Source organism: Equus caballus, chromosome 25 (assembly GCF_041296265.1).
Source record: "Equus caballus isolate H_3958 breed thoroughbred chromosome 25, TB-T2T, whole genome shotgun sequence".
Classification (NCBI taxonomy): Eukaryota; Metazoa; Chordata; class Mammalia; order Perissodactyla; family Equidae; genus Equus; species Equus caballus.
This window is the reverse complement of record NC_091708.1, coordinates 33,365,197-33,392,997: the sequence shown is the minus strand read 5'-3', so window position 1 is coordinate 33,392,997 and position 27,801 is coordinate 33,365,197. Positions and strand designations below refer to the sequence as shown.

At 37.9% G+C, this 27,801-nt stretch overlaps 1 protein-coding gene and 1 long non-coding RNA gene across 4 annotated transcripts in view; one reads left to right on the top strand and one right to left on the bottom strand.

Moving 5' to 3' along the window:
* LOC102150413 (uncharacterized) overlaps window positions 1–27,801 on the bottom strand; it is a 97,143-nt gene that overhangs the window by 4,558 nt on the left and 64,784 nt on the right. The gene's annotated exons all lie outside the window — the stretch shown is intronic.
* On the top strand, window positions 363–27,653 carry LOC100071697 (N-acetyllactosaminide alpha-1,3-galactosyltransferase). Of its 2 annotated transcripts, XM_070251417.1 has the most exons (8): window positions 363–496; window positions 3,070–3,138; window positions 4,435–4,571; window positions 5,284–5,369; window positions 6,705–6,737; window positions 9,435–9,488; window positions 22,700–22,834; window positions 26,395–27,653. In XM_070251417.1, the coding sequence occupies exons 4-8, from the start codon at window positions 5,290–5,292 to the stop codon at window positions 27,086–27,088; spliced, it is 996 nt and encodes a 331-aa protein (XP_070107518.1). In that variant the 5' UTR covers window positions 363–496; window positions 3,070–3,138; window positions 4,435–4,571; window positions 5,284–5,289; the 3' UTR covers window positions 27,089–27,653. The 2 variants fall into 2 exon arrangements, 1 of the variants encoding a protein (XP_070107518.1); XR_011432586.1 differs by lacking the exons at window positions 363–496; window positions 3,070–3,138 and adding an exon at window positions 25,234–25,368 and having other exon boundaries at window positions 4,342–4,571.

Genomic DNA, 27,801 nt, shown 5'->3' with positions numbered 1-27,801 from the left:
AAATTCTCTAGAGGGATTCAAAGGCAGATTTGAGCAGGCAGATGAAAGAATCACTGAATGTGAAGATAGGATAATGGAAATGATCGAGTCTGAGGAACAGAAACAAAAAAGATTGAAGAAAAGTGAACAGAGCCTAAGAGACTTATGGGACACCACCAAGCTGAGCAACATACACACTGGGGGAGTCCCAGGAAAAGAGGGGAGAGAGAAAATATTTGAAGAAATAATGCCTGAAAACTTCCAAAGTTTGATGAAAGACATGACTATAAACACCTAAGAAGCTCAATGAAGTCCAAGTAAGATGAACTCAAAGAGACCCACACAAGACAAGAAACATTATAAACAAAGATAGAGACAAAGAGAGAATCTTGAAAGCAGCAAGAGGGAAGTGACTCATCGTATACACTGTTGCAAATAAGATTACAGGCAATTTCTCCTCAGAAACTTTGGAGGCCAGAAGGGAGTCTTGCAGGGTGAAATGAAAAGATATTTGACAGTAAGTCAAAACAATATGGAGAAATAAAGATCTCAATGAAAGTAAATAAATGAGCAATTATTAAAGCTAGCATTGTAACAACAGTTTGTAACTCCACTTTTTTTCCTACATTATTTAAGAGACTAATACATTTTTTAAAAAATTACTAGCCTAAAAGCTAATACTATTATAACTCTGCTTTGTAACTTCAAATTTTGTCTTCCACATGTTTAAGAGATCAATGCATTTAAAAGAATTATTAGTTTATGTTTTTGGGCACACAATGTATACAGAGGTACTTTTGCAACATGACTAACCAAAAGAGGTGGGGTTGCAGCTGTAAAGGAACAAAGTTTTGGTATGTTATTGAAGTTAAGCTGGTATAAATTCTAATTTGAGTGTTATAACTTCAGGATAATAAATGAAATTCCCATGATAACCACAAAGAAAACAGCGATAGAATATACAAAAGGGGGCTGGCCCAGTGGCACAGTGGTTAAGTGTGCATGTTTTGCTTCGGTGGCCTGGGGTTCGCCAGTTCGGATCCCAGGTGCGGACATGGCACTGCATGGCAAGCCATGCAGTGGTAGGCGTCCCACATATAAAGTGGAGGAAGATGGGCATGGATGTTAGCTCAGGGCCAGTCTTCCTCAGGAAAAAAAAAAAGATGAGGATTGGCAGCAGATGTTAGCTCAGGGCTAATCTTCCTCAAAAAAAAAAAAAAAAAGAAGAATATGCACAAAAGGAAATGAGACTGGATTTTTTTTTTTTTTTTTGCTGAGGAAGATTACATCCACACTAGCATCTGTTGCTAATCTTTCTCATTTTTTGCTGAGGACAATTAACCTTGAGCTAACATCTGTGCCAATCCTCCTCTACTTTTTTCTGTGGGTTGCTGCCACAGTGCAGCTGATGAGTAGTGTAGCTCCACACCCAGGATCCAAACCCACAAACCCAGGCTGCCGAAGCAAAACACGCTGAACCTAACCACCATGCCACAGGGCTGGCCTCAAGACAGGAATTTAAATATTTCACTACAAAAATATCAACTAAGCACAAAAGAAGACAGTAATGCAGGAAATGAAGGATGAAAAAAGCTATACGGCATATAGAAAACAAATAGCAAAATGACAGAGATAAGTCCTTCCTTATCAGTAATTACTTTAAATGTAAATAAAAATAAATGTAAAATCTTTATTCTCATGGAGTGGGTGGGATGACCAAGATCATGTGAAAATACATACCTGAGTGACTAAATAAGTGTTTCTCTTTCTATTCCCTTTTTTTTATTCTTGCATATTGTTTCTCTGTTTATTGTAACCATACCTTCTTAACCATAAGCCATCTCAAACACTTCCTGAAAGTAGATGGGCTTTAAAACGGATTTTAAAATATTATTATGCCTGTTCGTGCCTCACCACCTTATTTGTCTAAGGGAGTGTTACATCCCTTGGGTGCCCCTACATTTTCCCTCCTCCAGAAGGCCCCCAACTTGGAGAGACTGTCAACGGGAGAGAGTGTAGAAACTTCCACATGTGGGTGGCTGAGGTAGCTTCTGATTACAGTTTAAATGTAAATAGATTTTTATTTCCTCTCTTTTTCACATAACCTTGATCTGTCTTTCATTTCACTGACCTTTTCTTCTACAGTATTCAATCTGTTTGTAAGCCCATCTACTAACATTTTCATTTCAAATATAGCTAAAGTTCTAGAATGTCCATTTTTTAATAGCTTCCCTTTCCTTGCTGAGAATTCCTATCTGTTCCTTCATTTTGACCAAGTTCTACATTAAATCCTAACGTTTTTATAATAGGTGCTTTAAAGTCCTTGTTTACCACTTCCAACATCTGAGTTACATTGGGGTTCATTGCTCTTCACTGTGGGTCACATATTCCTGTTTCTCTGCATGTCTAGTAACTTTTCAAAATGAATCCCTGACATTATGGATGACATGTTGCAGAGTCTATGGATTCTCTTATTTTCCTCTGAAAAGTGCTGATTTTTGTATGAACAGATAGTTAACTGGGCTGGACTCAAATTCCAACCCCCATTTCTCCTGTAGGGGGCATCAGCTGATATCGCTCCATTTTTACAGCCTTTCAGAAGTTGCTGTTTCCTGAGGAAACTTCAGTCTTTGCTCTGCATGTTGTTATCCAAGGTTTTGGTCAGAGTTTCTATGCTGATTTGGGGTACCCCACTCTGTGTCTCCATCTTTCTGGGATTTTCTCTATTACTTTTCAGCCTCCTTTATACCTACCAACTCCATCCTCTGACTCCTCCAGTATTTCTATGTGAGTTCTAGTCACCCAGCTCTGTGTGAATTGGGGGATAACCTCAAAGGAAAAGCTGTATGAACGTGAATTTTACCCAACACACTTCCCACCTTCAAAGACAGCCTGTTTTTGGTCCCTCTCCTTGGCCTTCAAATAGTTTTATTTAACCTTTTTTTAAAAAATTTCATCCAGAGCTTATGACTGTCATCTATGAGAGCATTAGTCTGGTGTAATCCACTCTACTGTGACCTAAAACAGACTCTAATTCTGTATTAGTTTATTTTAATTATCCTCCTTCATTATCTCCCTTTTTCTTTCTAGGAAGAATGGAAATCAATAGGAAATTTCTAACATGGATATGGATTTTATTTCCTGTATGGATCATGTATGGTATGTATCATTTCAGGTAACTGAAAATCTTTGGTGAATAGTAATGGCTTACTTATTCGTTTTTTTTAAAGGTGTCTTTTGATGAACCAAAGTTTTCTAGTTTTGATGATGTATAATTTATCATTTTTTAGTTGTTTTCTGTTACCTAAGAGACCTTTATCTTACCCCTAAGTTACAAAGATATCCTCCTATGTTTTTGTCTAAAAGCTTGTGACTTTAGCTTTTATGCTTAGATCTATAATTCATTTTGGTTTTGTTTTTTGTTTTTTTTTTTTGAGGAAGATTAGCTCTGAGCCAACATCTGCTGCCGATCTTCCTCATTTTTGCTGAGGAAGACTGACCCTGAGCTAACATCAGTGCCCATCTTCCTCTATATGTGGGACGCCTACTACAGCATGGCTTTGCCAAGCAGTGCCATGTCCGCACCCGGGATCTGAACCGGTGAACCCCAGGCTGCCAAAGCGGAATGTGCAAACTTAACCTCTGAGCCACCGGGCTGGCCCCCTATAAGTCATTTTGAATTAACTTTTTGTATGGTGTGAGAAACACAACAACTTGAGTGAGCTGCAAAACCTTGGAGTGAAAAAAGCCAAATGCAAAGAGTGTAACTCAAGGGGCACAAGAAAAGTTACTGGAGTCATGGAAATGTTCCATATCTTAATCAGAGTCGGTTTTACACACATATGCACATGGGTAACAAACTCAATGAACTATACACCTAATTGCATGTGTTTTAATTTATATAAATTATACTTCAATTAAAAATGTATTATACAGCTGGCCTAGTGGTGGAGTGGTTGGGTTTGCATGCTCCGCTTCAGCAGCCCGGGGTTCACAGGTTCAGATCCCAGGCGTGGACCTGCACACAGCTCATCAAGCCATGCTATGGTGGCATCCCACATACAAAATAGAGGAAGATTGCTACAGATGTTAGCTCAGTAACAATCTTCCTCAAGCAAAGAGAGGAAGATTAGCAACAGATTTTAGCTCAGGCACAATCTTCCTCACCAAAAAAAAAAAAAAAAAAAAAGAAAAGGATTATAAACCTTGAAAAAAATCCTCAAGAAAGGAATTTAAATGGCTCTATTTTTTTTTAAATGGGACAAAATCTAGTCCTCTGGTAATGACAAAGAGAAGCTAGTGGCATATGTATTGTTATGATAGCAAGTATCTAGTTCTTTCATCATCAAAAGAGAATCTGATGACATCATTCACAGAAGCCTGAAGTGATAAACACACAAACCAGAGAGTGCCATAGAACCAACACTAGGTTATCTGCTTCTTGATTTTTCAAAGGTCTCAAAATGTTCTGCTTGAAAACTGTCTGCCCTCTTGAGATTCTCCACGTCTTCCCAAACCACTGTACCATGAATGTTAAATCTCCAAGGATAGAAGCTGTATAAAATTCTTATCTGATCTTAGGAAAACGAGAGGTAAGAGTTTGTCCTGAATTTCATCAAAATTGAGCCACATCCAATTCCTTTTCTGCACACAGACAATTTCATATTGCACAGATTAAATACCACAAAGGAGTTTTATAAACCTGATGGCTAAAATTCCAAGGTCAATGCACAAATAATCTAAAAATTATACTTTAGCCTCCAGTTAGTGCTCTGAGTCAATTTTATGTTCAAATACATTTGAGAAGGGACATATATTTTATGCTCTTATCAGTCATATCGTCTTTCATGGAGTGAGCAACTGCATAATATTATTTAATTAAGAATAATAAGTTCCTTCATAACTATTCAATTCTTTAAGTATGTTCATAATTATCTCTTTTCTCTGACACCTTACCCTGTGAGTTAGACTGGGAAGTGGTATTTGTATTTTTTGTTTGGGTAAGGAAAGCCCTTTGTACTTAGAAAAGACAAATTAAGGTTGTGAGACATCTTGTGTCAAGGTCAGCTCAGACCACGTGAGTCCTAAGACTTTGAGAAGATAGCTCAAATAAACAGTGTCTCCACCACCTCAACCCTGTTTTCATATAGAGAGACATCCAAGGACCAAAAGTGCCTTCAATCCTAGCGAATATCTATTAAATCATCTAGTTTAAGTCATGGGGAGGCAGGATTCAACACTTCTTACTTTGTATACGTTGTACTTTATTTAATCTACTTTTATCTGTTTCTTTTTTCCTCTCAGAAAAGAATGAGATACAAAAGAAAAACAATTAAACTGTTATTGCTTTCATTGTTTCTATGGGCCTTACATAGAAAGTGTCATATCAGGTAACTTTAAAAAAATTAATGAATATTTTATTCTGGCGTTTGGTAAGGATCTGGTATGTCGGAAAGGTGATAGGCTTGAATAAATCAGCATCAAATGTATCGACCCAAATATACTCAAATGATACCCAAATATATCAGCATAAATTTTTATGGTTCAGCATAAAAATTCTTTGTTTCTAATGGGATCAAAGCTAAGTATAGTTTTTGTAGGCCCATGTGTGTGAGGAGAAGCAATGTGAAGCTACCAAGACAGTAACCTTGTAATTATGGCAGTGTAATGTTAGAAAATGTTACAGAGAAACTGCCATTTTTAAATAGGTGGCATCTTCTTTAAGAAACGTTCCTAATATTGGTGGCTTCAGGCACTATATATGTATTCGCCCTCCACATATTTGAGACAAATAGAAAGATTTCATTGGCAATTAGTTAATTTCATTGTTATAATGATATTAAGTAAGCTTCTCTTTCATTTCTACCTCATAGAATTCATCGTCTTTCGTTTTTTGTTTTAAGATATAGCATATGAGGTCCTTAACTGCAGTGATTTTTATCATATTCATTACTGTATCTCTATAACCAACAATGTGCTCGGCACATAGCATGTGTCATAGTCTGTTTGAAATGCTATATCGAAATACCGTAGACTCGTTGGATTATGAACACCATTTATTTCTCATAATTCTGGAGGATGGGAAGTCCAAGATCAAGGCATTGGCAGATCTGGCGTCTGGTGAAGCCTCCTGGTTCATAGATGGCCATCTTCTCACTGTGTCTTCACATGACAGAAGAGGCAAGGGAGCTTTCTGGGATCTCTTTTTTTTTTTTTGAGGAAGATTAGCCCTGAACTAACTGCTGCCAATCCTCCTCTTTTTGCTGAGGAAGACTGGCCCTGAGCTAACATCCAAGCCCATCTTCCTCTTCTTTATATGTAGGATGCCTGCCATAGCATGGCTTGCCAAGTGGTGCCATATCCACACCCGGGATCCGAACCGGCGAACCCTGGGCTGCCAAAGTGGAACGTGCGCACTTAACCACTAAGCCACCAGGCTGGCCCTGTGATCTCTTTTATAAGGTGTTAATCCCATTCAGGATGGCTCCAACCTCATGACTTAATCATTCCCAAAGGTCCCACCTCCTAATACCAACATATTAGGGGTTAGGATTTCAACATATGAATTTGAGGGGGACACAAACTTTCCCTCCACAACATTACCTGTTCATTAAATATTAGGGAATAAAATGAATGGATTGATGGAATATAACTCTAGTCATCTTAAATGTGGGAATTCTTTATATAAGTTTAAAACTAATATAATGCTTTTCATTTATCCTAAGCCCAAAGAAACTACAGAGGGTGTATCGGTGCTGGTAAGTCTTTATTTACAAATATGTTATGATCCCTTCCTGAGAACAAACCTGATTGGAGGGCAATAGAGTACATGTGAGTCCTTAGTTCCTGCAGGCAGAGTAAACCAAAGCAATTTTACAGATGCTTGTCAGAGAGAAATTTGTTTAAGGTCAGAGTACTAGGAGTCAAAGAAAGAGCAGACTGGCAGAGTGCCATCTCTGATAGAGGAGTGGGATCTGGTTAGGGGAACGTGTTACAGGAGCCAGAACCCAGCTTCCAGGGCCCGTGGGCCTTTTAAGGCTCTGGGCAAACACACAGGAGTAAAGTCTTTGCTAAAAGACTCTTAAGAAACTTATTAACCACATGCCACCTACAAAATCATGCCATCAGAATGTGTGTAGACAGAAAAACTTCCCCAAAGATTGTGCAAGATCCCAAATCATAAAATGTTCTTCTGTTTCTCCCTATAGTCATGGGAACCCACATAGTACAGTGAAAGCAACTTCCCTTTCTGATGCTTGTTGCTTTCAGGGGCCTTGTCTCTCTGACGGTTCTATGATTTACGACACCCCCACTAAGACCATGACTCCATACTTGGGTGAGCTGTGCTATGCTTGAAAATAACGAAACAAGAAGGTTGTTATGTACTGGGCAGAGTATGTTTCCTCTCTATATGGCCATGGCTAACAGGGGACAGTAACTTTCAACCACCTGAAAACAGCAGGAAAGCCCAAGGCAAAGGTGGGAACATTCAAGATAAGACTGCTGCAGCAGAGGCTGGGAGAAGGAATGGATTTACATGTTTTCCGGCAAAAAAGTAGTCAATGTAATACAATCTAACAATCGTTCTCTTAGTAACATTAGTCCTCCTTAGCATTGGAACTCTATAGCCTTAACATACTAATACTCGTCATCTAGACTCATCGCTGTCAATGGAAGTGGGGGCCCGGGTAGAATGCCACATCTCAGTCACACCTGACACTGCAGTTACTCCTGTCTGTGTACATAGGCACAAAGACAGTCTCATGACATACAACTCAGCTCCAGAGCTGCCCAATCCCCTCATTAGCTCAGCCTGGGATCAGCTCTCCAGAGGTGTCCTAGCCAGGGTGCCATTAGAGTACATCACAAGGCGGAGGAGTAAGGACTCAGGTACACCTGCTTGTCTTTCCACCTACTGTGTGACGATGGGCAACACAATAAAAGCTCTTTGTGCCTCAGTTTCCTTATCTAGTAAAATGGGAAAATATTAATAAGAATAGTACCTATCTCATAGGAGTGCTCTGTGGATTAAATTAGATGATCCTTAGGAAAGTAGTTAATATGTATTAGCTATTAACAAAGGGAATTCAACCTCATCTAGCAGATTAGGGACTACTTCCCTTAGGAAGCAATACTTAAAGTGAGACCTGAAGGCTATCTGGGAATTAGCTGGTTGAAGTTGTGGCATGTTTAAGGAAATAAAAAATGGCCAGGGAACCTGGAAAACTATAAGCGTGGGGCTAGGTAGGAGTGGCTGGAACAGTGTGAAGGGTCAGATCATGCAGAATATTATGCCCATATAAGGAATGTGGACACGATCCTTAGGACAGCGGGAAGCCACTGCACACTGTTAAACAGAATAATGACATGCTAACACTGGAGCTTCAGAAACATAACACTAGAAGCAGAGTGGAAATGTGGAGAATGGGTTGAAAAGGGGCAATGCAGAGACAGGCAGAAAGGGTAGCATGTTGCTAATTCTGGGGAGAGGGGAATATGGAGGTTCATTATATTATTTTCTTTACATTTGTGTACCTTTGAAATTTTTCATACTACTAAGTCTTTTTTAAAGTGAACAAAGAGTGAGACCAATTAGGAGGCTCTTGCAGGAGCCCAGACAAGAGATGAAGGTGACTGGAAGTCCTGTGGCGGCAGGGAAGGGAGATAGGGGCTGGATTTGGGAGCTGTTTTGGAGGTAAAACCAGCGGGGTTTAATGATGGATGTGATGTTGGGATTTGGGAGTGCTGTCAGCGAAGAATGACTCTCATATTTCTACCTTGCCAATGCAAGCAGATCCCGTGAGATAAGGCAACCTATGAAGAGGACCTACTTCGGGGAAGAGACACAGACTGTAACAGGAAACATCTTCACTGTGTGGTGTCTGTGCAAACTTCAAATAGAAGGCTTCAGAACACAGTTGGATATACGAGTCTTAAATTCCTGGGAGAAGACTAGTTGGACGTAAAAATCTGAAGCCACAGGGAAATGCCCAGAAGAGCATCAATTGATCAAATAGAAGGCCTAGGAGAAATGATTCTGAGAATAATTATCAAACCAAGGCTCCTGAGCAGATAGGGTATTTAAGGCTAACTTTTGACAAAAGTAGGAATATAGTTCCATTATGATTGAAGCAAAAAAATTCAGCGTTATAGGTAAATTTGGAGGTGAGGTGGTAGAAAGTTGCGGGAGATTTCACTGATGGCTGCTATTTTTTAGAAGAAGGGGAATGAGAACTGTGGAAACACGAAATTTCTGGGCAGCACAGAGAGTTAAGTTGAGGCTGGGAATCATGAATTTTCCACACCACTACCGTCAAAGTTTATCATCGTTTTTCTTAATGCTTCATACTTATTTTGCATTTTACATCTTATTATAAAACAGCCCATGATTTCATAGACATTGGATTATCTCAAACTCTAGTAGATATAGTCTGACTGCATTATTTTTCCTATAGGTCTGTGGATACTCAATCAGAAGAATTAAAGCTGTCAGACTGGTTTCTTCCCAGGTGAGAATTCCCAATCTAACACGTGTGAGGTGGATCCATAGATTGCTCAATAGAAGCTAATAGATGACAGCAATACCACAACTGGCATTCCAAAGGTTGGCGAGCACTTTGATTACACTTTATAAAATGAGTGCCCACTGTCAAAGGAGAGATGTGGTTTGCAGAGTCCAGCTCAGCATAATAGTGCAGAGTACAGTGTGGTGGGTTTAGTTGTGAAAGACAAGAGCTTAATAACTGACACAGAATCCCCCTAACAAGACAAGCAAGGCATGTCTTCATAATTCAAGGTGATGATTCATTCCAACAACTGAACAAAGAAGAGAACCATAATCATCATTTAAATAGACTCCAAATAGGCTACTGATGAAATCCAGTTCCCATAGCATTGTGGGTTTTTTTGGCTTAAACAACAAGAATTTATTTGCTCCCACTTCTGAAGGCTGGAAGTCAAAGATCAGGGTGTCAGTAAGTTTGGTTTCTCCCAAGGCCTCTCTCCTTGACTTGCAGGTGGCTGTCTTCTTGCTGTGTCCTCACATGGCCTTTTCTCTGTGTGCATGCATTCCTGGTGTCTCTTTCTCTTCTTATAAGGACACCAGTCCTATTGGATTAGGACCCCATCCGTATGACCTCATTTAAACTTAATTACCTCTCTAAAGGCCCTGTCTCCAAATAGTCACACTGGGGATTAGGGCTTCAACATGAATTTGGGAGAGACACAATTCAGTCCATAACAGGGTTTGAAATAGTTAGTAGAATCTTTTTCTTCCAAGAGCACTTCAGTTCCCATTGCATTTTTCATCTTTTTTCCTTGATGACCATTAAGGTTGAACACCTTTTCATATGAATATTGGCCACTTGGATATTCACTTTTGTAAAATGCCGGTTCATATCTCCCCGCCACCCCATTGGATTGTCTTTCTTTTTCTTATAGATATGAAGAGGTTCTCTTTATCTTCTAGATACAATCTCATCATTATTTATATATTATGGAATATTCACCTCTGTGGTTTACTATTTTTTTATTAACATAAAATTCACATAATATGAAATTCACCATTTTGACTATTTTAAAATGTACAATTCAGTGGCTTTTAGTATCTTCACAATGTTGTGCAACTATCACCACTATCCAATTCCAGAATATCCCCATCACACCAAAAAGAAACCCTGTACCCATTAAGCCCTGACTCCTCATTCCCCTCTGCCCAGTCCCTGAAAAACACTCATCTGCTTCCTGTCTCTCTGGATTTGCCTATTCTGGACATTTCATATGAAAGGAGTTTAACATGTGGCCTTTTATGTCTGGCTTCCTTCATTTAGCATGTTTTCAAGGTTCGTCTATGTTGTAGCACATATCAGTACTTTATCCCCTTTTGTAGCTGAATAATACTCCATTTTGTGGACATATTGTATTGATCAGTTAAGGGACAGTGGGTTGTTTCCACTTTTTGTCTATTATGACTAATGGTGCTGTGAACATTCTTGCACAGGTTTTAATTTAAGTGAGTGTTTTTAATTCTCTTGGCTATCAGTGGAATTACTGGGTCACATAGTAATTCTATGTGGAACTTTTTGAAGAACCATCAAACTGTTTTCCATGGCAGCTGTACCAATTTACATTCCCACCAACAGTGTACGAGGGTTTGAATTTCTCCACATCCTTTCCAACACGTGTTACTTTATGTTTTGGGGGGTTTTGTTTTTATTATGGCCATCCTAGAGTGTGGGAAATGGTATCTCATTGTAGTTTTGATTTGCATTTTTCTAATGACTAATGATGTTAAGCATCTTTTCATGTGCTTATTGGCCATTTGCATATAGATAGAAATGTCTATTCAAATCCTTTGCTCATTGTTAAATTGGGTTGTTTGACTTTTTAATGTTGTGTTATAAAAGTTCTTTATATATTCTAGATATGAGACTCTTATATATGATTTAAAATATTTCCTCCCATTCTGTGGGTTGTCTTTTCACTTTCGTGTTAGTGTCCTTTGATGTGCAAAATTTTGTTTTTTGACGAATTCCAATTTATCTATTTTTTTCCTTTGATGCCTGTGCTTTTGGTGTCATATCTAAAAAATCATTACCAAATCCAAGATCCTGAAAATTTACTGCAGTTTTCTTCTAAGAGTTTTATAATTTGTGCTCTTACATTAGGTCTTTGATACATTTTTAGTTAATTTTTGTATATGGTGTGAGATAGGAGTACAACTTCATTTTTTTTTCATGAATAGTCATGGATATTCAGTTGTCCCAGCACAATTTGTTGAAAAGATGTTCTTTCCCCATTGACTGGTCTTAACACCTTCATTTAAAATCAATTGATCATAGTCATATGAGTTTATTACAGATTCATTTCTATTCCATTGATCTCTATGTACACCCTTATGCCAATGCCACACTGTTTTGATTACTGTATCTTTGTAGTAAGTTTTTTTATTGAGTTCATAATAGTTTACAGCCTTGTGAAATTTCAGTTGTATATTATTTCTTGTCTGTCACCACATAAGTGTTCCCTTTCACAGGCTGTGCTCACCCCCCACCCTCCTTCCCCTGGTAACCACTGCCACTGAACTATTTCTTTGTCCATATGTTTGTTTATATTCCACATATGAGTGAAATCACATGGTGTTTTTCTTTCTCAGTCTGATTTATTTCGCTTAGCATAATTCCCTCTAAGTCCATCCATGTTGTTGCAAATGGGATGATTTTGTCTTTTTTATGGCTGAGTAGTATTCCATTGTATATACATACCACTTCTGCTTTACCCAGTCATCGGTTGATGGCCACTTGGATTGTTTCTATGTCTCGGCTATTGTGAATAGTCCTGAAATGAACATAGGGGTACATATGTTACTTTGGATTGTTGATTTCACCTTGTTTGGGTAGAAACACAGTACTAGGATAGCTGGGTCATGTGGTATTTCTATTTTTAGTTTTTTGAGGAATCTCCGTACTGTTTTCCATAGTTGTTGCACCAGTTTGCATTCCCACCAGCAGTGCATGAGGGTTCCCTTTTCTCCACACCCTGTCCAACATTTGTTATTTTTAGTCTTAGTGATTATAGCCATTTTAACAGGTGTCTGGTGGTATGTTAGTGTAGTTTTGATTTGCGTTTCCCTGATGATTAGTGATGTTGAACATCTTTTCATCTGTTTAATGGCCATTTGTATATCTTCTTTGGAATAATGTCTGTTCATATTGTCTGCCCATTTTTTGATCTGGCTGTTTGTTTTTTTGTTGTTAAGTTGTATGTGTTCCTTATATATTATGGAGATTAACCCTTTGTCAGATACATGATTTACAAATATTTTCTCCCAATTGGTGGGTTGTCTTTTTGTTTTGATCCTAGTTTCTTTTGCCTTGCAGAAGCTCTTTAGTCTCATGAAGTCTCAGTTGTTTATTTTTTCTTTTGTTTCCCTTGTCTGAGAAGACATGATATTTGAAAAGATCCTTTTTAGTTCAATGTCAAAGAGTGTACTACCTATATTATCTTCCAGGAGTTTTATGGTTTCAGGACTTATCTTCAAATCTTTGATCCATTTTGAGTTTATTTTTGTGTATGGTGTGAGATAATGGTCTACATTCATTCTTTTGCATGTGGCTATCCAATTTTCCCAACACCATTTATTGAAGAGACTATCTTTTCTCCATTGTATGTTCTTGGCACCTTTGTCAAAGATTAGCTGTCCGTAGATGTGCGGTTTTATTTCTGGGCTTTCAGTTCCGTTCCATTGATCTGTGTGCCTGTTTTTGTACCAGTACTATGCTGTTTCGATTACTGTGGCTTTGTAGTACATTTTGAAGTAAGGGATCGTGATGCCTCCAGCTTTGTTCTTTTTTCTCAGGATTGCCTTAGCAATTCGGGGTCTTTGGTTGCCCCATATGAATTTTAGGATTCTTTGTTCCATTTCTGTGAAGAATGTCACTGGAATTCTGATTGAGATTGCATTGAATCTGTAGATTGCTTTGGGTAGTATGGACATTTTAACTATGTTTATTCTTCCAATCCATGTGCAGGGAATCTCTTTCCTTCTCTTTATGTCATCATCTATTTCTTTCAATAATGTCTTATAGTTTTCATGGTATAAGTCCTTCACCTCCTTGGTAAAATTTATTCCTAGATAATTTATTCTTTTTGTTGCAATTGTAAATGGAATTGTATTCTTCAATTCTCTTTCTGTAAGTTCATTACTAGGGTATAGAAATGCAACTGATTTTTGTAAGTTGGTTTTGTTCCCTGCAACTTTACTAACGTTGTTAATAATTTCTATTAGTTTTCCAATGGATTCTTTAGGGTTTTCTATATATAAGATCATGTTGTCTGCAAACAGCAAGAGTTTCACTTCTTCACTACGTATTGGGATTCCTTTTATTGCTTTCTCTTGCCTAATTGCTCTGGCCAAAACCTCCAGTACTATGTTGAATAAGAGTGGTGATAATAGGCATCCTTGTCTTGTTCCTGTTCTCAGAGGGATGGCGTTCAGTTTTTCCCCATTGAGTATGATATTGGCTGTGGGTTTGTCATATATGACCTTTATTATATTGAGGTAATTTCATTCTATCCCCATTTTGTTAAGAGGGGTTTTTTTTTTTTTTATCATAAAAGGCTGTTGGATCTTGTCAAATGCTTTCTCTGCATCCACTGAGATGATCATGTGGTTTTCACTCCTCATTTTGTTAATGTGGTGTATCACATTGATTGATTTGCAGGTGTTGAACCATCCCTGTGTCCCTGGTATAAATCCCACTTGGTTATGATGTATGATCTTTTTGATGTACTGCTGTATTTGGGTTGCCGATATGTTGCTGAGGATTTTTGCGTCTATGTTCATCAGCAATATTGGCCTCTAGTTTTCCTTTTTTTGTTGTCCTCGTCAGACTTTGGTATCAGAGTGATGTTGGCCTCATAGAATGTGTTAGGAAGCATTCCATATTCCCTAATTTTTTGGAATAGCTTGAGAAGGGTAGGTATTAAATCCTCTTCGGGGAAGCAATCTGGTCCTGGGGTTTTATTTTTTGGGATGCTTTTGATTACTGTTTCAATCGCTTTACTTGTCATTGGTCTATTCAGATTATCTATTATTGCTTCTGCTTTGGGAGGTTGTAAGAGTCTAAGAATTTATCTGTTTCTTCCAGATTGTCCATTTTGTTGGCATATAGCTTTTCGTAGTATTCTCTTATGATCTATTGTATTTCTGTGGTATCCACTGTTATTTCTTCTCTTTCATTTCTAATTTTATTTATCTGAGCTTTCTCTCTTTTTTCCTTTGTAAGTCTGGCTAGGGGTTTATTAATTTTGTTTATCTTCTCAAAGAACCAGCTCTTTGTTTCATTGATCCTTTCTACTTCCTTTTTTTGTTTCAATAGAATTTATTTCTGCTCTGATTTTTATTATTTCTCTCCTTCTGCTGACTTTGGGCTTTGTTTGTTCTTCTTTTTCTAATTCAGTTAGGTGTAGTTTGAGGTTGCTTATTTGGGATTTTTTTTTATTTGTTAAGGTGAGCCTGTATTGCAATGAATTTCCCTCTTAATATGGCTTTTGATGCCTCTCATGGGTTGGTATGGTATGTTTTCATTTTCATTTGTCTACAGATATTTTTTGATTTCTCCTTTAATTTCTTCAGTGATTCATTGTTTGTTCAGTAGCATGCTGTTTAGTCTCCACATCTTTGTCCCTTTCTCAGCCTTTTTCTTGTAATTAATTTCTAGCTTCATAGCATTGTGATTGGAAAAGATGCTTCTTATTATTTCAATCTTCTTAAATTTATTGAGGCTTGCCTTGTTTCCCAACATATTGTCTATGCTTGAGAATGTTCTGTGTGCCCTTGAGAAGAATGTGTATTCTGCTGTTTTTGGATGGAGTGTTCAATATATGTTTATTAAGCCCAACTGGTCTAGCTTTTCATTTAATTCCACTGTTTCCTTGGTGATTTTCTGTCTGGATCGTCTATCCATTGATGCGAGTGCAGTGTTGAGGTCCCCACTATTATTGCATTATTATTAATATCTTCTTTTAGGTTTGTTAATAGTTTCTTTATGTACTTTGTTCTCCTGTGTTGAGTGCACAGATATTTATAAGTGTTATTTCTTCTTGATGGCGTGTCCCTTTGATCATTATATACTGCCCCTCTTTGTCTCTCTTTACCTGTCTTACCTTAAAGTTTGCTTTGTCTGATATAAGCATTGTGACACCTGCTTTCTTTTATTTGCCATTAGTTTTGGGTATTGTCTTCCATCCCTTCACTCTGAGCCTGTGTTTGTTGTTGGAGCTGAGATGTCTTTTCTGGAGGCAGCATATTGTTGGGTCTTGTTCTTTAATCCATCTTACTACTCTGTGTCTTTTTATTGGAAAATTCAATCCATTTATGTTTAGGGTGATTATCAATATATGAGGGCTTAATGCTGCCATTTTATCACTCATTTTCCAGTTCTCTTGCATTTCCTTTGTTTCCCGTACTGTGTATTTTGGTCTACCAATTGAGTTGTGTATTTTTTTTATGTTGTGTTTCTTCATTTTCTCCTTATTTATTATTTGTGTCTCTATTCTGCTTTTCTGTTTAGTGGTTACCATGAGATTTGTATTCAAAATCTCATAGATAACACAGTCCATTTTCTGATGGCCTCTTATTTCCTTAGACCAAACCGATTCAGTCCCTTTCGTCTTCCCCTCCTAAGTTGTTTTGCTGACATCTTATTTCATCTTGTGTTGTGAGTTTGTGATTAAAATGACAAGATTATGTTTGGTTTGGGTGTTTTCCTTCCCTTTATCTTTAATGCTATTCTTTAGTATTTGCTAACCTGTTCTGTTGTATAGCTATGATTTTCTGATTTTGTCTACCTATTTATCTCCCTACTCTGTGCTTTGTAACCCCTTTCTCCCTTTTTTCTTTTTGGGTATGAGCTCCTTCATGAGGGTTTCCTGTAGGGAGGGTCTTGCGGCTATGATCTCGCTTAGCTTATGTTTGTCTGGGAAAGTTTTTGTTTCTACATCATACCTGAAGGATATTTTCACTGGATAGAGTATTCTTGGCTGAAAGTTTTTGTCTTTCAAAGATTTGAATATGTCAGTCCAGTCTTGTCTGGCCTCTTAGGTTTCTACAGAGAAATCCGCTGAAAGCTTGATGGGGGTTCCTTTGTAGCTTATTTTCTTCTGCCTTGCTGCCCTTAGTATTCTTTCTTTGTCATTCACTTTTGCCAGTTTCACTACTATATGCCTTCCAGTAGGTCTTTTCACATTGACATATTTAGGAGATCTGATAGACTCTTCCACATGGATTTCCATCTCCTTCCTAGGTTTCGGAAGTTCTATATTATTTCTTTGAACAAGTTTTCTGCTCCATTCTCCCTGTCTTCTCCCTCTTGAATACCTATAATTCTTATGTTGCATTTCCTAATTGAGTTGGATATTTCTCAGAGGCTTTATCTCTTTATAGTCTTAGTTCTCTCTCCTCCTCTATCTGGAGCATTTCAACATGACTATCCTTGATTATGCTGATTTGTTCCTCTATGACATCCACTTGAACATTCACAGAATCCATATTTTGTTTTATCTCTTCCATTGCCAATATTTTTATTGATTCTTATTTATAGTTTCAATCTCTTTTGTGAAGTAGCTCCTGAAGTCGTTGAATTGTTTCTCTACATTCTCTTTTAACTCGTTGAGTTTTTTGATGATAGCTATTTTGAATTCTCTGTCATTTAGGTTACACATTTCTGTGTCCTCAGGACTGATTTCTTGGTACCTGTCATTTTCTCTCTGGTTTGGAGATTTAATATAATTTTTGATACTGCTAGAGGGCGTGCCTCTGTTTTTGTGCATCGTGGTATTATTTGGTCGCAGTTACTGCCTATGGCCACTGGGTGGTGGTCAAAAGCCGCATATTCTGAGCCTTCTGCATTCCACTGAGATCACAGGCACTAGAGCTGACACTGGACAGGTGTGGGGGAGGGTTGCTTTCCTCTGCATGCTCGTGGCCTTTTCTCGCTTTGCCCTTGCTATCTGCTTTCCTAGGGTGTTGGCTTGATTAGGTCACCCCTGCGTTAGCTTTCACCTCAGTAGGAGCTTTCCCCTAGACTGCAAGGGCCCTCAGGGATCTTTGATGTTCCCACAAACGAACGTCCCCTCTCCCGTTCCTTCCGTCTCAGAGGCCACTGGTGGTCCTAGATCTCAGTCTTTTGGGGAGGGAGTGAGGTTTTCTCTTACCCCGCCCCTCCTCCGAGGGGGGCTCCTGCCTCCCCACCCTCCATTGTCTGGCAGTGTGGGTCTCTCAGATGTCTTTTGTGTTGTGTTTGGATGTCCTCTGTTGGAGTATGAATGTCTTTTTCCTTGTGTGGTGGAGGGGGGAGATTACCGAGAAAGCTCACTCTGCCATAATGCTGACGTCACTCCATCTTTTTGTAGTAAATTTTAAAATCAGGAAGTGAGACCTCCAACTTTGTTCTTTGTCAAGATTATTTTGGTTGATTGGGATCTCCTGCAATTCTTTATGAATTTTAGGCTCAACTTCCATTTTTGCAAAATAAATAAATAAATAAATAAAGGCAGTTGGAAAATTGATAATGTATTAGTTACCAAAAACTGAGTGTCTTAAAACAATAGAAATGTATTTCCTTACAGTTCGAGAGTCCAGAAATCCAAAATAAAAATGTCAGCAGGGCCATGCTCCCTCTAAAAGCTCTAGGGAAGAATTCTTCCTGCCTCTTCCAGCTTCTGGTGCCCCCAAGCGTTCCTTCATTTGTGGTAGCATAACTCCAATCTCTGCCTCTGTCTTCACGTGGCCTTCTTCTCTGTGTCTCTGCTCTGTGTGTCCTTTTATCTTCTCATAAGGACACTTGTCATTGGATTTAGGGCCCAACCTAATTCAGAATGACCTCATCATAATTAATTACATCTGAAAACACATTATTTCCAAATAAGGTAACATTCTGAAGTTTCAAGTGGATTTGAATTTTGGGGGGCACTATTCAACCCACTACAGGTAAGAATTTCATTGAATCTGTAGATCACTTTGGGATGTCTTGTCATCTTAACAATATTAAGCCTTCCAATCCATAAATGTGGGATGTCTTTCCATTTATTTAGGCCTTCTTTAATCTCTTTCAACAATGTTTTATAGTTTTCATTGTAGAAATCTTGTACATCCTTGGTTACAGTTGTTCCTAAATGCTTTATTATTTTTGATCCTATTGTAAATGAAATTGTTTTCTTAATTTCACTTTTGGATTGTTCATTTCTAGTGTATGAAAACACAAATGAGTTTTACACATTGATCTTGTACCTGAAATATTTATTAGTTCTAATAATTTTTTTGTAGATTTCTTAGAATTCTCTCTGCTAGTAGAGATAGTTTTACTTCTTCATTTCCAATTTGGATGTCTTTCATTTCTTTTTCTTGCCTAATTGCTCTGGCTAAACTTCCAGTACAATGTTGAATGGAAGTGCATAAAACAGACATCCTTGTCTTGTTCCTGATTTCAGGGGAAAACCTTTAGTCTCTCAACAATAAGTATGATGTCAGCTGTGGGTTTTACATACATGCCCTTTATCATGCTGAGGAAGTTCCCTTCTATTTCTAGTTTATTGGGTATTTTTATGGTGAAAGAGTGTGGGATTTTGTCAAAGACCTTTCCTGTATCAATTAAAATGATCATGTGGGGGCTGGCCCCAAGGCCGAGTGGTGAAGTTCACACACTCCACTTCAGTGGCCTGCGGTTTCACCAGTTTGAATCCCAGGTGTGGACAAGGCACTGCTCATCAGGCCATGCTGAGGCAGTGTCCCACATAGCATAACCAGAATATTTACAACCAGAATATACAACTATGTACTGGGGCGCTTTCAGGAGAAGAAGAAAAACAGAAAAAGATTGGCAACAGATGTTAGCTCAGGTGCCAATCTTTAAAAAAAGAAAAGATTATGTGGTTTTTCTTTCATTTTACTAACATGGTGTTTTACGTTGATTGATATTTGTATGTTTAACCAGCCTTGCATTCCTGGAATAAATTCCACTTGGTCACGGTGGGATTTTCATATGCTGCCAGATTCAGTTTGCTAATATTTTGTTGAGGATTTTGGCACCTATATTCATAATGAATATCGGGTCTATAGTGTTCTTTTCTTGAGAACTCTTTGTCTGGCTTTGGCATCAGAGTAATACTGGCCTCATAGAATGAGTTAGAAAGTGGTCCCTCCTCTTCTATTTCTTTGGAAGAAATAATTCTTTGAGAATTATTGGCATTAATTCTTTAAATGTTTGGTAGAATTCACCAGTGAAGCCATCTGGACCTGGGTTTTTCTTTTTTGGAAGATTTTGTATTACCAATAGAATCTCTTTACTTGTTATAGGTCTATTAAGATTTTCTATTTTTCCTTAAACCAGTTTTGGTAGTTTGTGTATTATTAGGAATTTGTCCATTTCATCTAGCTTATCTAATGTGTTGGTGTATAGTTGTTCATTGTATTCTCTTATAAACCTTTTTATATCTGTAATGTCTGTAGTAATGTTCCCATTTCCATTCCTGATAATTTGAGTCATCTCTGTTTTGCTCTTGGTCAGTCTAATTAAAGGTTTATCAATTTTTCTGATCTTTTCAAACAACCAACTTTTGGTTTCGTTGATTCTATTTTATCTTTTTATCTATGTCAGTTGTCTCTATTCCAATCTTTATTATTTCTTTCCTCTGCTTGCTTTGGGTTTAGTTTGTTCCTTTTTTTCCTAGTTCCTTAAGGTAGAAGATTAGGTTATTGGTATGAGATATTTCTTCTTTTTTAATATAGATGTTTACACCCATACGTCTCCTTCTGAGTACTGCTTCTCACTGCATCTCGTTAAGTCTTGGTATGTTGTATTTTCACTTTTATTCATCACAATGTATTTTCTAATTTCCCTTGTGATTTTTCTTTGACCCATTGGTTAAGAGCGTGTGGTTTAATTTCCACATATTTGTGAATTTTCCAGATTTACTTCAGTTAATGATTTCTAATTTCATTCCATTGTCAATGGAAAAGATAGTTTGTATGTTTCCAATCATTTTAAGTTTACTGAAATTTGTTTTATGGCCTAACATATAATCTATCCTGGAGAATGTTCCATGTGTATTTGAGAGGAATAAATTCTTTCTTTATTTATTTTTGCTGAGGAAGATTCACCCTGACCTAACATCCACTGCCAATCTTCCTCTTTTCGTATGAGAGCCGCCACCAAGCATGGTCACTGACAGATAAGTGGTATAGGTCCACACCCAGAAACCAAACCCCAGCTGCCGAAACAGAGTATGCCAAACAACCACTAGGCCACCAGGGCTGGCCCCATTATTTTTTGGTTAAAGTGTTATGTCTATGTTTGATTCTTTCTTCTGTCTGCTCACATCTGCTGCTGAGATCTTATAGTGAGTTTTTTCATTCCAGCTATTATACTTCTCAGCTCCAGACTTTCTGTATGGTTTCTTTTTATAATTTCTCTCTCTTTATGGATATTCTCTTTTTGCTGAGATAGTGTTCTCCTGATTACCTTTAGTTCTCTGTCCATGTTTTCCTTTTTCTCTTTCAGCATATTTAAAATGGTTGATTTAAAGTCTTTGTCTAGTAAGTCCAATGTCTGGGCTTCCCCAGGTACAGTTTTTGTTATTTTTTCTCCTCTGACATGTTCTTGTTTCTTTGCATGCCTCATAATGTTTGGTAGAAAACTAGAGGTTTTGTATATTACAATGCGGTCATTCTGGAAATCGGATTCTTTTGCCTCCTCAGAGTTGTTCTTGCTTGCTATGGGTTGTAGCTGTTTGTTTAGTGACTTTTCTAAAAGTCTGTATTCTTTGTTGTTTGTTCTAAGAGGCCTCTGTTAATTTAGTTTGTGGTCAGCTAGTGGCTTGACAGAGATTCCCTTAAATGCCTAGAGCCAGAGGTTGAGGGGGTGAGGGGTTGTTGGAAGGCAGAAGAAGGAGAAGAAGAGGAGAAGAGGGAGAAGAAGAGGAAGAGAAAGAGGAAGAAAAGGATGAACAGGAAGAAGAGGAAGAGAGAGAAGGAGAAGGAGGAAAAGAAGGAGAAGGAGGAGAACCAAAGCAGAAGAAAAGAAAAGAAAAAGTAAAAACCTCTCATAGTCTTTGAGGATTGGCTCTGTGTTTGGGTCCTCCTTCAACACAGCCCAGCTATTTACAACTCTGCCTTAGCCTTCACTTCCGGCTTGCACTGAGCCTACATATCACCCAGCGGTGAAAGCTGAGGATCTTCACAGATCTTTTCTGAGCATGCATCCTACCCTGAGCATGTGTATGGATTTCTCAATTCCTTGTTATACACAGGATCTTGTCAAAGCCCTTACTTTCTAAAAAAAAACCCTCTTTCAAACTTTTCCTCCCAGGCTTTCATCATATTTAGTGTTTATTCCAACTTTTTTGGAATCTCTTATAATCTTTTGCCTCAGGTGAAAGGGACGTGTTCCTTTTTAAAATCTTTTCAAGGAACACCCTCTGCTTAGCCACTTTTCCATTCTGGGAGAGTGCTGAGTTAAGTGACACAAAGGAAAGCACTATGAGTCAGTCCTTCCAGGAACTCTCAGATGGGTAAAATGGACAAACACAGTTCCTTGGGAATCAGATCCACTTCTCCCTCCAGAATCAGATTACCACACTGAGAACACATCTTGCTGTTTTCAATACCAGTGCCACACTGGGGAGGGAGTTGGTGCAAGGCTAAGTTAAAATACCATAAAGCTTTCCTACTCCTACCCTGTTGAGTCATCCTTTTCTTCATTTAACTTTTGCTTGGTTCCTTTAAACCTTTGTCTATCTTCCAGAATTCTGACAAAGTTGATTCTGGCGGTATGCAGTAATATTAGCACTGGCAGCATTTTAGATTATGAAAACTGGGATGTTAAATTTTCAAAATATGGTATCTGAAAATAACCAATGTCAAAAAGCTAAGACCAGAAGATCTTGTCCAAATATAAGGGAAATCATTACTTTAGACTTTGGGAGACATTTCAACTATGTAACCTCAAATGTCTTGGAATCATAGTATAACTAATCTGTATGTGTACTTTTCTAATGACTGGCCATTTCTGATAAGTTGTTTCTCTAGTTTATCATAACCATCAAGGCTTTGGTTTAGGAGTTAGAAAATGCTGCAATCAGACACAGGCTTTATATATTAGTAACATCTACTGCAGTTTTACTAAAAGGTGTTTTGTTCATAACTCTTATATCTTTCTCACAGTGCATCCAAAAACTTGACTACTACCAACTGGTCAGCTCCGGTTGTGTGGGATGGCACTTACAATGAAAGAATATTGGAAAATTATTATGCAAATCATAAAATTACAGTGGGGTTGACTGTGTTTGCTGTGGGAAGGTAGGTAATGCCAAATTTCCTTTATAGTCAGGCTTTTTATTCTAGAAAATGGGAGATTATCATTAATCCCACCTCAAGAATTGGCAAAAAGTAGAGTAAAATAAAGCCAAAGCAAGAAGAAGAAAGAAAATAATAAAGATGAGAGCAGAAATCCATGAAATTGAAAGCAGAAAAGCAATAGAGAAAAATCAATGAAACAAAAAGCTGGTTCTTTGGAAAAAATCAATAAAATTCACAACTATCCAGAAAGTCTGGCACAGAAAGAAAATGACACAAATTACCAATATCAGGAAGGAAACAGGGTATGTCACCTCAGACCTTGCAGACATCAAAAGGATAATCAGGGAATACTACAAAATGCTCTACACACATATATGTGACACCTTAGATGAAACGGACCTTGACAAGTACTAATTGCCACAACTCACCCAACATGAAATAGATCATTTGAATAGCCCTATAGCTATTGAGGAAATAGAATTCATAATTATAAAGACTCCCAAAGTCTCCAGGCCCAGATGGTTTCACTGGAGAATTATACCAAATATTTAAAGAAGAATTAACATCAATAATACACAATCTTTTGGAAAATAAAAGAAGAGGGAAACACTTCCCAATCCATTTAATGAAGCAAGTGCTGCCCTGATACCAAAATCATATATAGAAAGTACAACAAAGTATTGAGTAAAGTTGAACAATGTACATATGACCCATTAAAATTATAGTTTATCAACTTTATTGTAACTCATTATTAAATACTGATCGTAATTTATTCTTAAAAAAGAAAAAAAATGTAAAGGAAGAGGAAGGAAGGGAGGGAGGAATAATTGCAGAAGAAGCTTCCTGTGTACCTCTTCCCCAGACCCATTCTTATCCCTCCCAGTTGCTTCCCCAGGATCTGTAACAGGGCATAGAGAGTGACCCCATGCTGGGGCAGTGCTCCTACCTTCAGGACACATATGGAGCTTCTGCTTCTTTCCCAATCCCCTCAATAGAACGCACTGAGTCTTGGAAGGGTCCTATGTAAGTGAAGAGGCACTGAAACCAAAGCCTCATTAACTTCGCCATAAAACCTCCTCTGTGTGTTAAAGAGCCCCTGAAAGTCTCAGGAATTAGTGACATCAAGTTTGTCTGAAACTAGGGGTATAGGTGGAGCTGAAAACAGGAGGATAGATTGAAAGTATCTTTATGGAGCATTTAGATATAAATATTTGATACAGGGATAAACAAATAAGTCAATATAACAAAACAGAAAGCCCCATGCAAATGTTAAAGCCTTTCTATTTATTAGCAATGATATTGTAGATCTCTAGGGAAAGACTTCCATAAATGATGCTGGAGAAAGTCAATGTCAACATGAGAAGATTGAAATTGTACCCCTATAGCATACCATATACAAGTGTATACAAACATTAATTCCCAAGTAGTTTAAAGACCAAAAGCAAAAGGAAAAACTATAGTATGTCTTCAGGAACTCAGGCTAGGAAAGGATTTCTTAATCAAGACACAGGAAATACTAATCATAAAGGAAAAGACTGATAAAAGTGACTGTATTAAAATTAACTTTACCTAAGAAAACTTCAGAAAAACCCACATTGCAGCCATTCTGCAGAATACTTGATCAGGGCTCTTTTCAAAATGATCAGGGTCATGAACAACAAGGAGAGGAACTGACACAGGCTAGAGGAGAATAAGGAGACATAATGACTAAATGCAATGTGTGTCCTGGATTGGATCCTGGAAACTACAAAGGCCATTAGGGGGAAAACTGGTGAAATCCCAATAAAACCTGTGGCTTAGTTAATAGTATTTTACCACTGATAATTTTCTAGCTTTGACAAATGTACCATGGTTACATAAGATAGTAGCATTAGGGGAAGGTGGGGAGATGGATATGGGAACTCTCTATAATATATTCGCAACTTCACTATAAATCTAATATCATTCCAAAATAGAAAGTTTTTAAAAATTGAAAAAAAAATTGTTTCCCATTGTAGCGTAAGTCCCTCACAATAAGCTTGTTTGATTGTAAATGCCTGACATGAAGCTTTTAATTGCCCAGGAATCTATTTCAAAGACATCCATCTTGAATAAACATGTTGCCAGCTGTGGACACAGTTACTAGCTAAACCACTAGATAAAGAGTCAGGCCACCCCATCCATGAAGTTCCCCTTTTAGAAAGCCCTGGGTAACCTTTCCCATGCTTTAATTTCCGCTCTTATCTTTTAAATTTGCCAATAAAGAGTGAACTGGTGAAACCCTAGACACCCCACCCTCCACCCCAATAAAACAGAACTCTCAAGTCCTCTCTCTCTCTCTCTCTTCCTGTCACCTTGTTATGTGGCCCCAGTATGCCATACCCTCCTGGACTTGTGAGTAATAAACCTCATTTTTTCAGAGTTCCCTAATGGTTGTGCCTGAGGTGCATCTTGCAAACCATAAGATGACCCACAAGGGACAGTCCAGCCACAACACTGAGTCTGGCAGAGGAGAAAGGTCTGTGGGGGTCTCACCACAAGTAGTAGGAGCCCAGGTGAGCGTCCCCAGGCATTCCTAGCCAATAGCATCAATATCAATAGGCTGAGACCAATGCAAAACAGCCCTATAACACACCATACACAAATATTAATTCAAATGAATGATAGACTTAAATGTGAAAGACAAAACAAAGCTACTAGAAGAAAATGTAGGAGAATATGCACTACCTTGAGGAGGCAAACATTTCTGAAACATGACAAAAGCATTAACCATAAAAGAAATGTAGATAAATTGGATTTCTTTGGAGTCACTAGCTTCCAGCTCAGTAGAATCCTTTGTGATATTTTTCATAATTTACCTAATAATTTTAGTTTTCTCCTGACCCCATCTGCTGTATTTCTTAACACTTAGATCAACATCCAGAACTCATTTTTAATGATTACATACACATTATTTGAAGCTGAGCCACATAGGATTACCTTTCCTTTTTTGAATTTACCTGGGGCCATTTATTACTCTGAGCATCTTTTACTGGCTTGAGAGACTGGAAATGAGAAAGTTTTGTTTCCTAATCCAGCAAGTTTACCACCATACTAAAGGCCATAAGGCACAATAAGAAAGACAGTGCAGGTAAGTGGGGAACTGATCATACCCGCTCTGATCGTTTATGCATAATTGACTACTCATAAAGCAAGCCACAGATGTCAATAACTGCTCTTGCAATGACCCAAGACCTTTCTTGCCTGAAACCTCCAAAGCAAGTTCCCATCATTCTGATCACCCTGAATACTAGCTCTCATCTTGCACTGGGCTCTGTGCAGCTTCCTGATCTCACTCAAGTTTCATTCCCTCTCGTGAAGAACTCCTCTTCTCTCCTATGATCCATAGACCCCCATCAGGGAGAGTAAAGGCAGATAATTTCACTTTATTTTATACTACTTAAATACACCTCAAGAAGCATATTGAATATTTGGTTGCTTAGTAGCATTTTTGGATTAACTACAGTCAGTATAGTTTAAATAGGATGTGTCCCACTAAAACATAAGAAGAGCAACTTAATCATTTCTTATTTACTTCACAGATACCTTGAGCGCTATTTGAGAAGATTTATAGCATCTGCTGATAAACATTTTATGGTTGGCCAGAAAGTCATAATTTATGTCCTGACAGATGACTTCTCCCACATGCCATGGATACAGCTGAGTCCCCTCCATACCATGAAAGTTTTTGAAATTAAGCGAGAGAGGAGATGGCAAGATGTCAGTATGATGCGCATGAAGACTATCAGTGAACATGTTGTAAATCACATCCAATATGAAGTTGACTTCCTCTTCTGCATGGACGTGGATCAAATCTTCTTAAGAAAATATGGATTGGAGACTCTGGGGGAGTCAGTAGCTCAATTACATGCTTATTGGTATAATGCAAATCCTATGGAGGTACCTTATGAGAGAAGTCAGTTATCGGAAGCGTATATACCTATTGGTCAGGGAGATTTTTATTACCATGCTGCTGTATTTGGTGGCACTCCCATTCAGGTTCTCAATATTGCTAGGGAGTGCTTCAAAGGAATCATGATTGACAAGAGGAATAACATTGAAGCAGTGTGGCATGATGAAAGTCACTTAAACAAGTATTTCTTTCTCCATAAACCCACTAAACTCTTATCACCAGAATATTGCTGGGATTTTGATAGAAAACGAAATCCTGATATAAAGTCTGTCAAACTCTATTGGGCTATTAAGAATTATAAATATGTCAGAGCAACAATATAATTTTATAGCCCTTCCTTCATGTTTCTGAATTTAAGAGCACCTTTTAATCTTATTCCTGAGAAAATTAGCAGTTGACAAATTTTAGCACTAACAAAATGGCAAGCCCACCAACACAGCATTCTCATACTTTCCTCACATTCATTTTGAACCATATAACATGGGATATAGCAGTTGCAGAATGAATATATTGACATCAGATGGAAATATAGTGATTTTATATCCTGTGTGAACGTTCAGGAAATAGAACATGCTGGATCACACCAAACAAAATAGAATCTGCCACAAGAATATGAAACCTGAAATATTTTTGTTGATCCAAGTAGATATACATTTCTCACATTGTTTAAGGAGAGGGATTATCTAGAGGTGTGGATAGATAAAGTCACTGCAACTATACTAGTATACTCTCTATGTAAAACTGTGAGGACGTTAAAGCTGCCGCCAGATGGGCAGACAGTTACTTAGGAAACTTTGAGTCATTCAAAACGAACTATATGTTTTAAAACTACAAAGTTGCTTGTCGTAAAATCTAATTAAAAGAAAATAAATAAATAGAGAGAGAAAATTGAAAGCCCCCCTCTATTCTCCCTTGGAAAACCTATTCCTCAATATTCCTTTTGTATGAATTATATACCCACCCATGAATACACACAGACACACACACACATGTGTGCTTATATAATATTTTATACAAATTCACTTATATCATACAC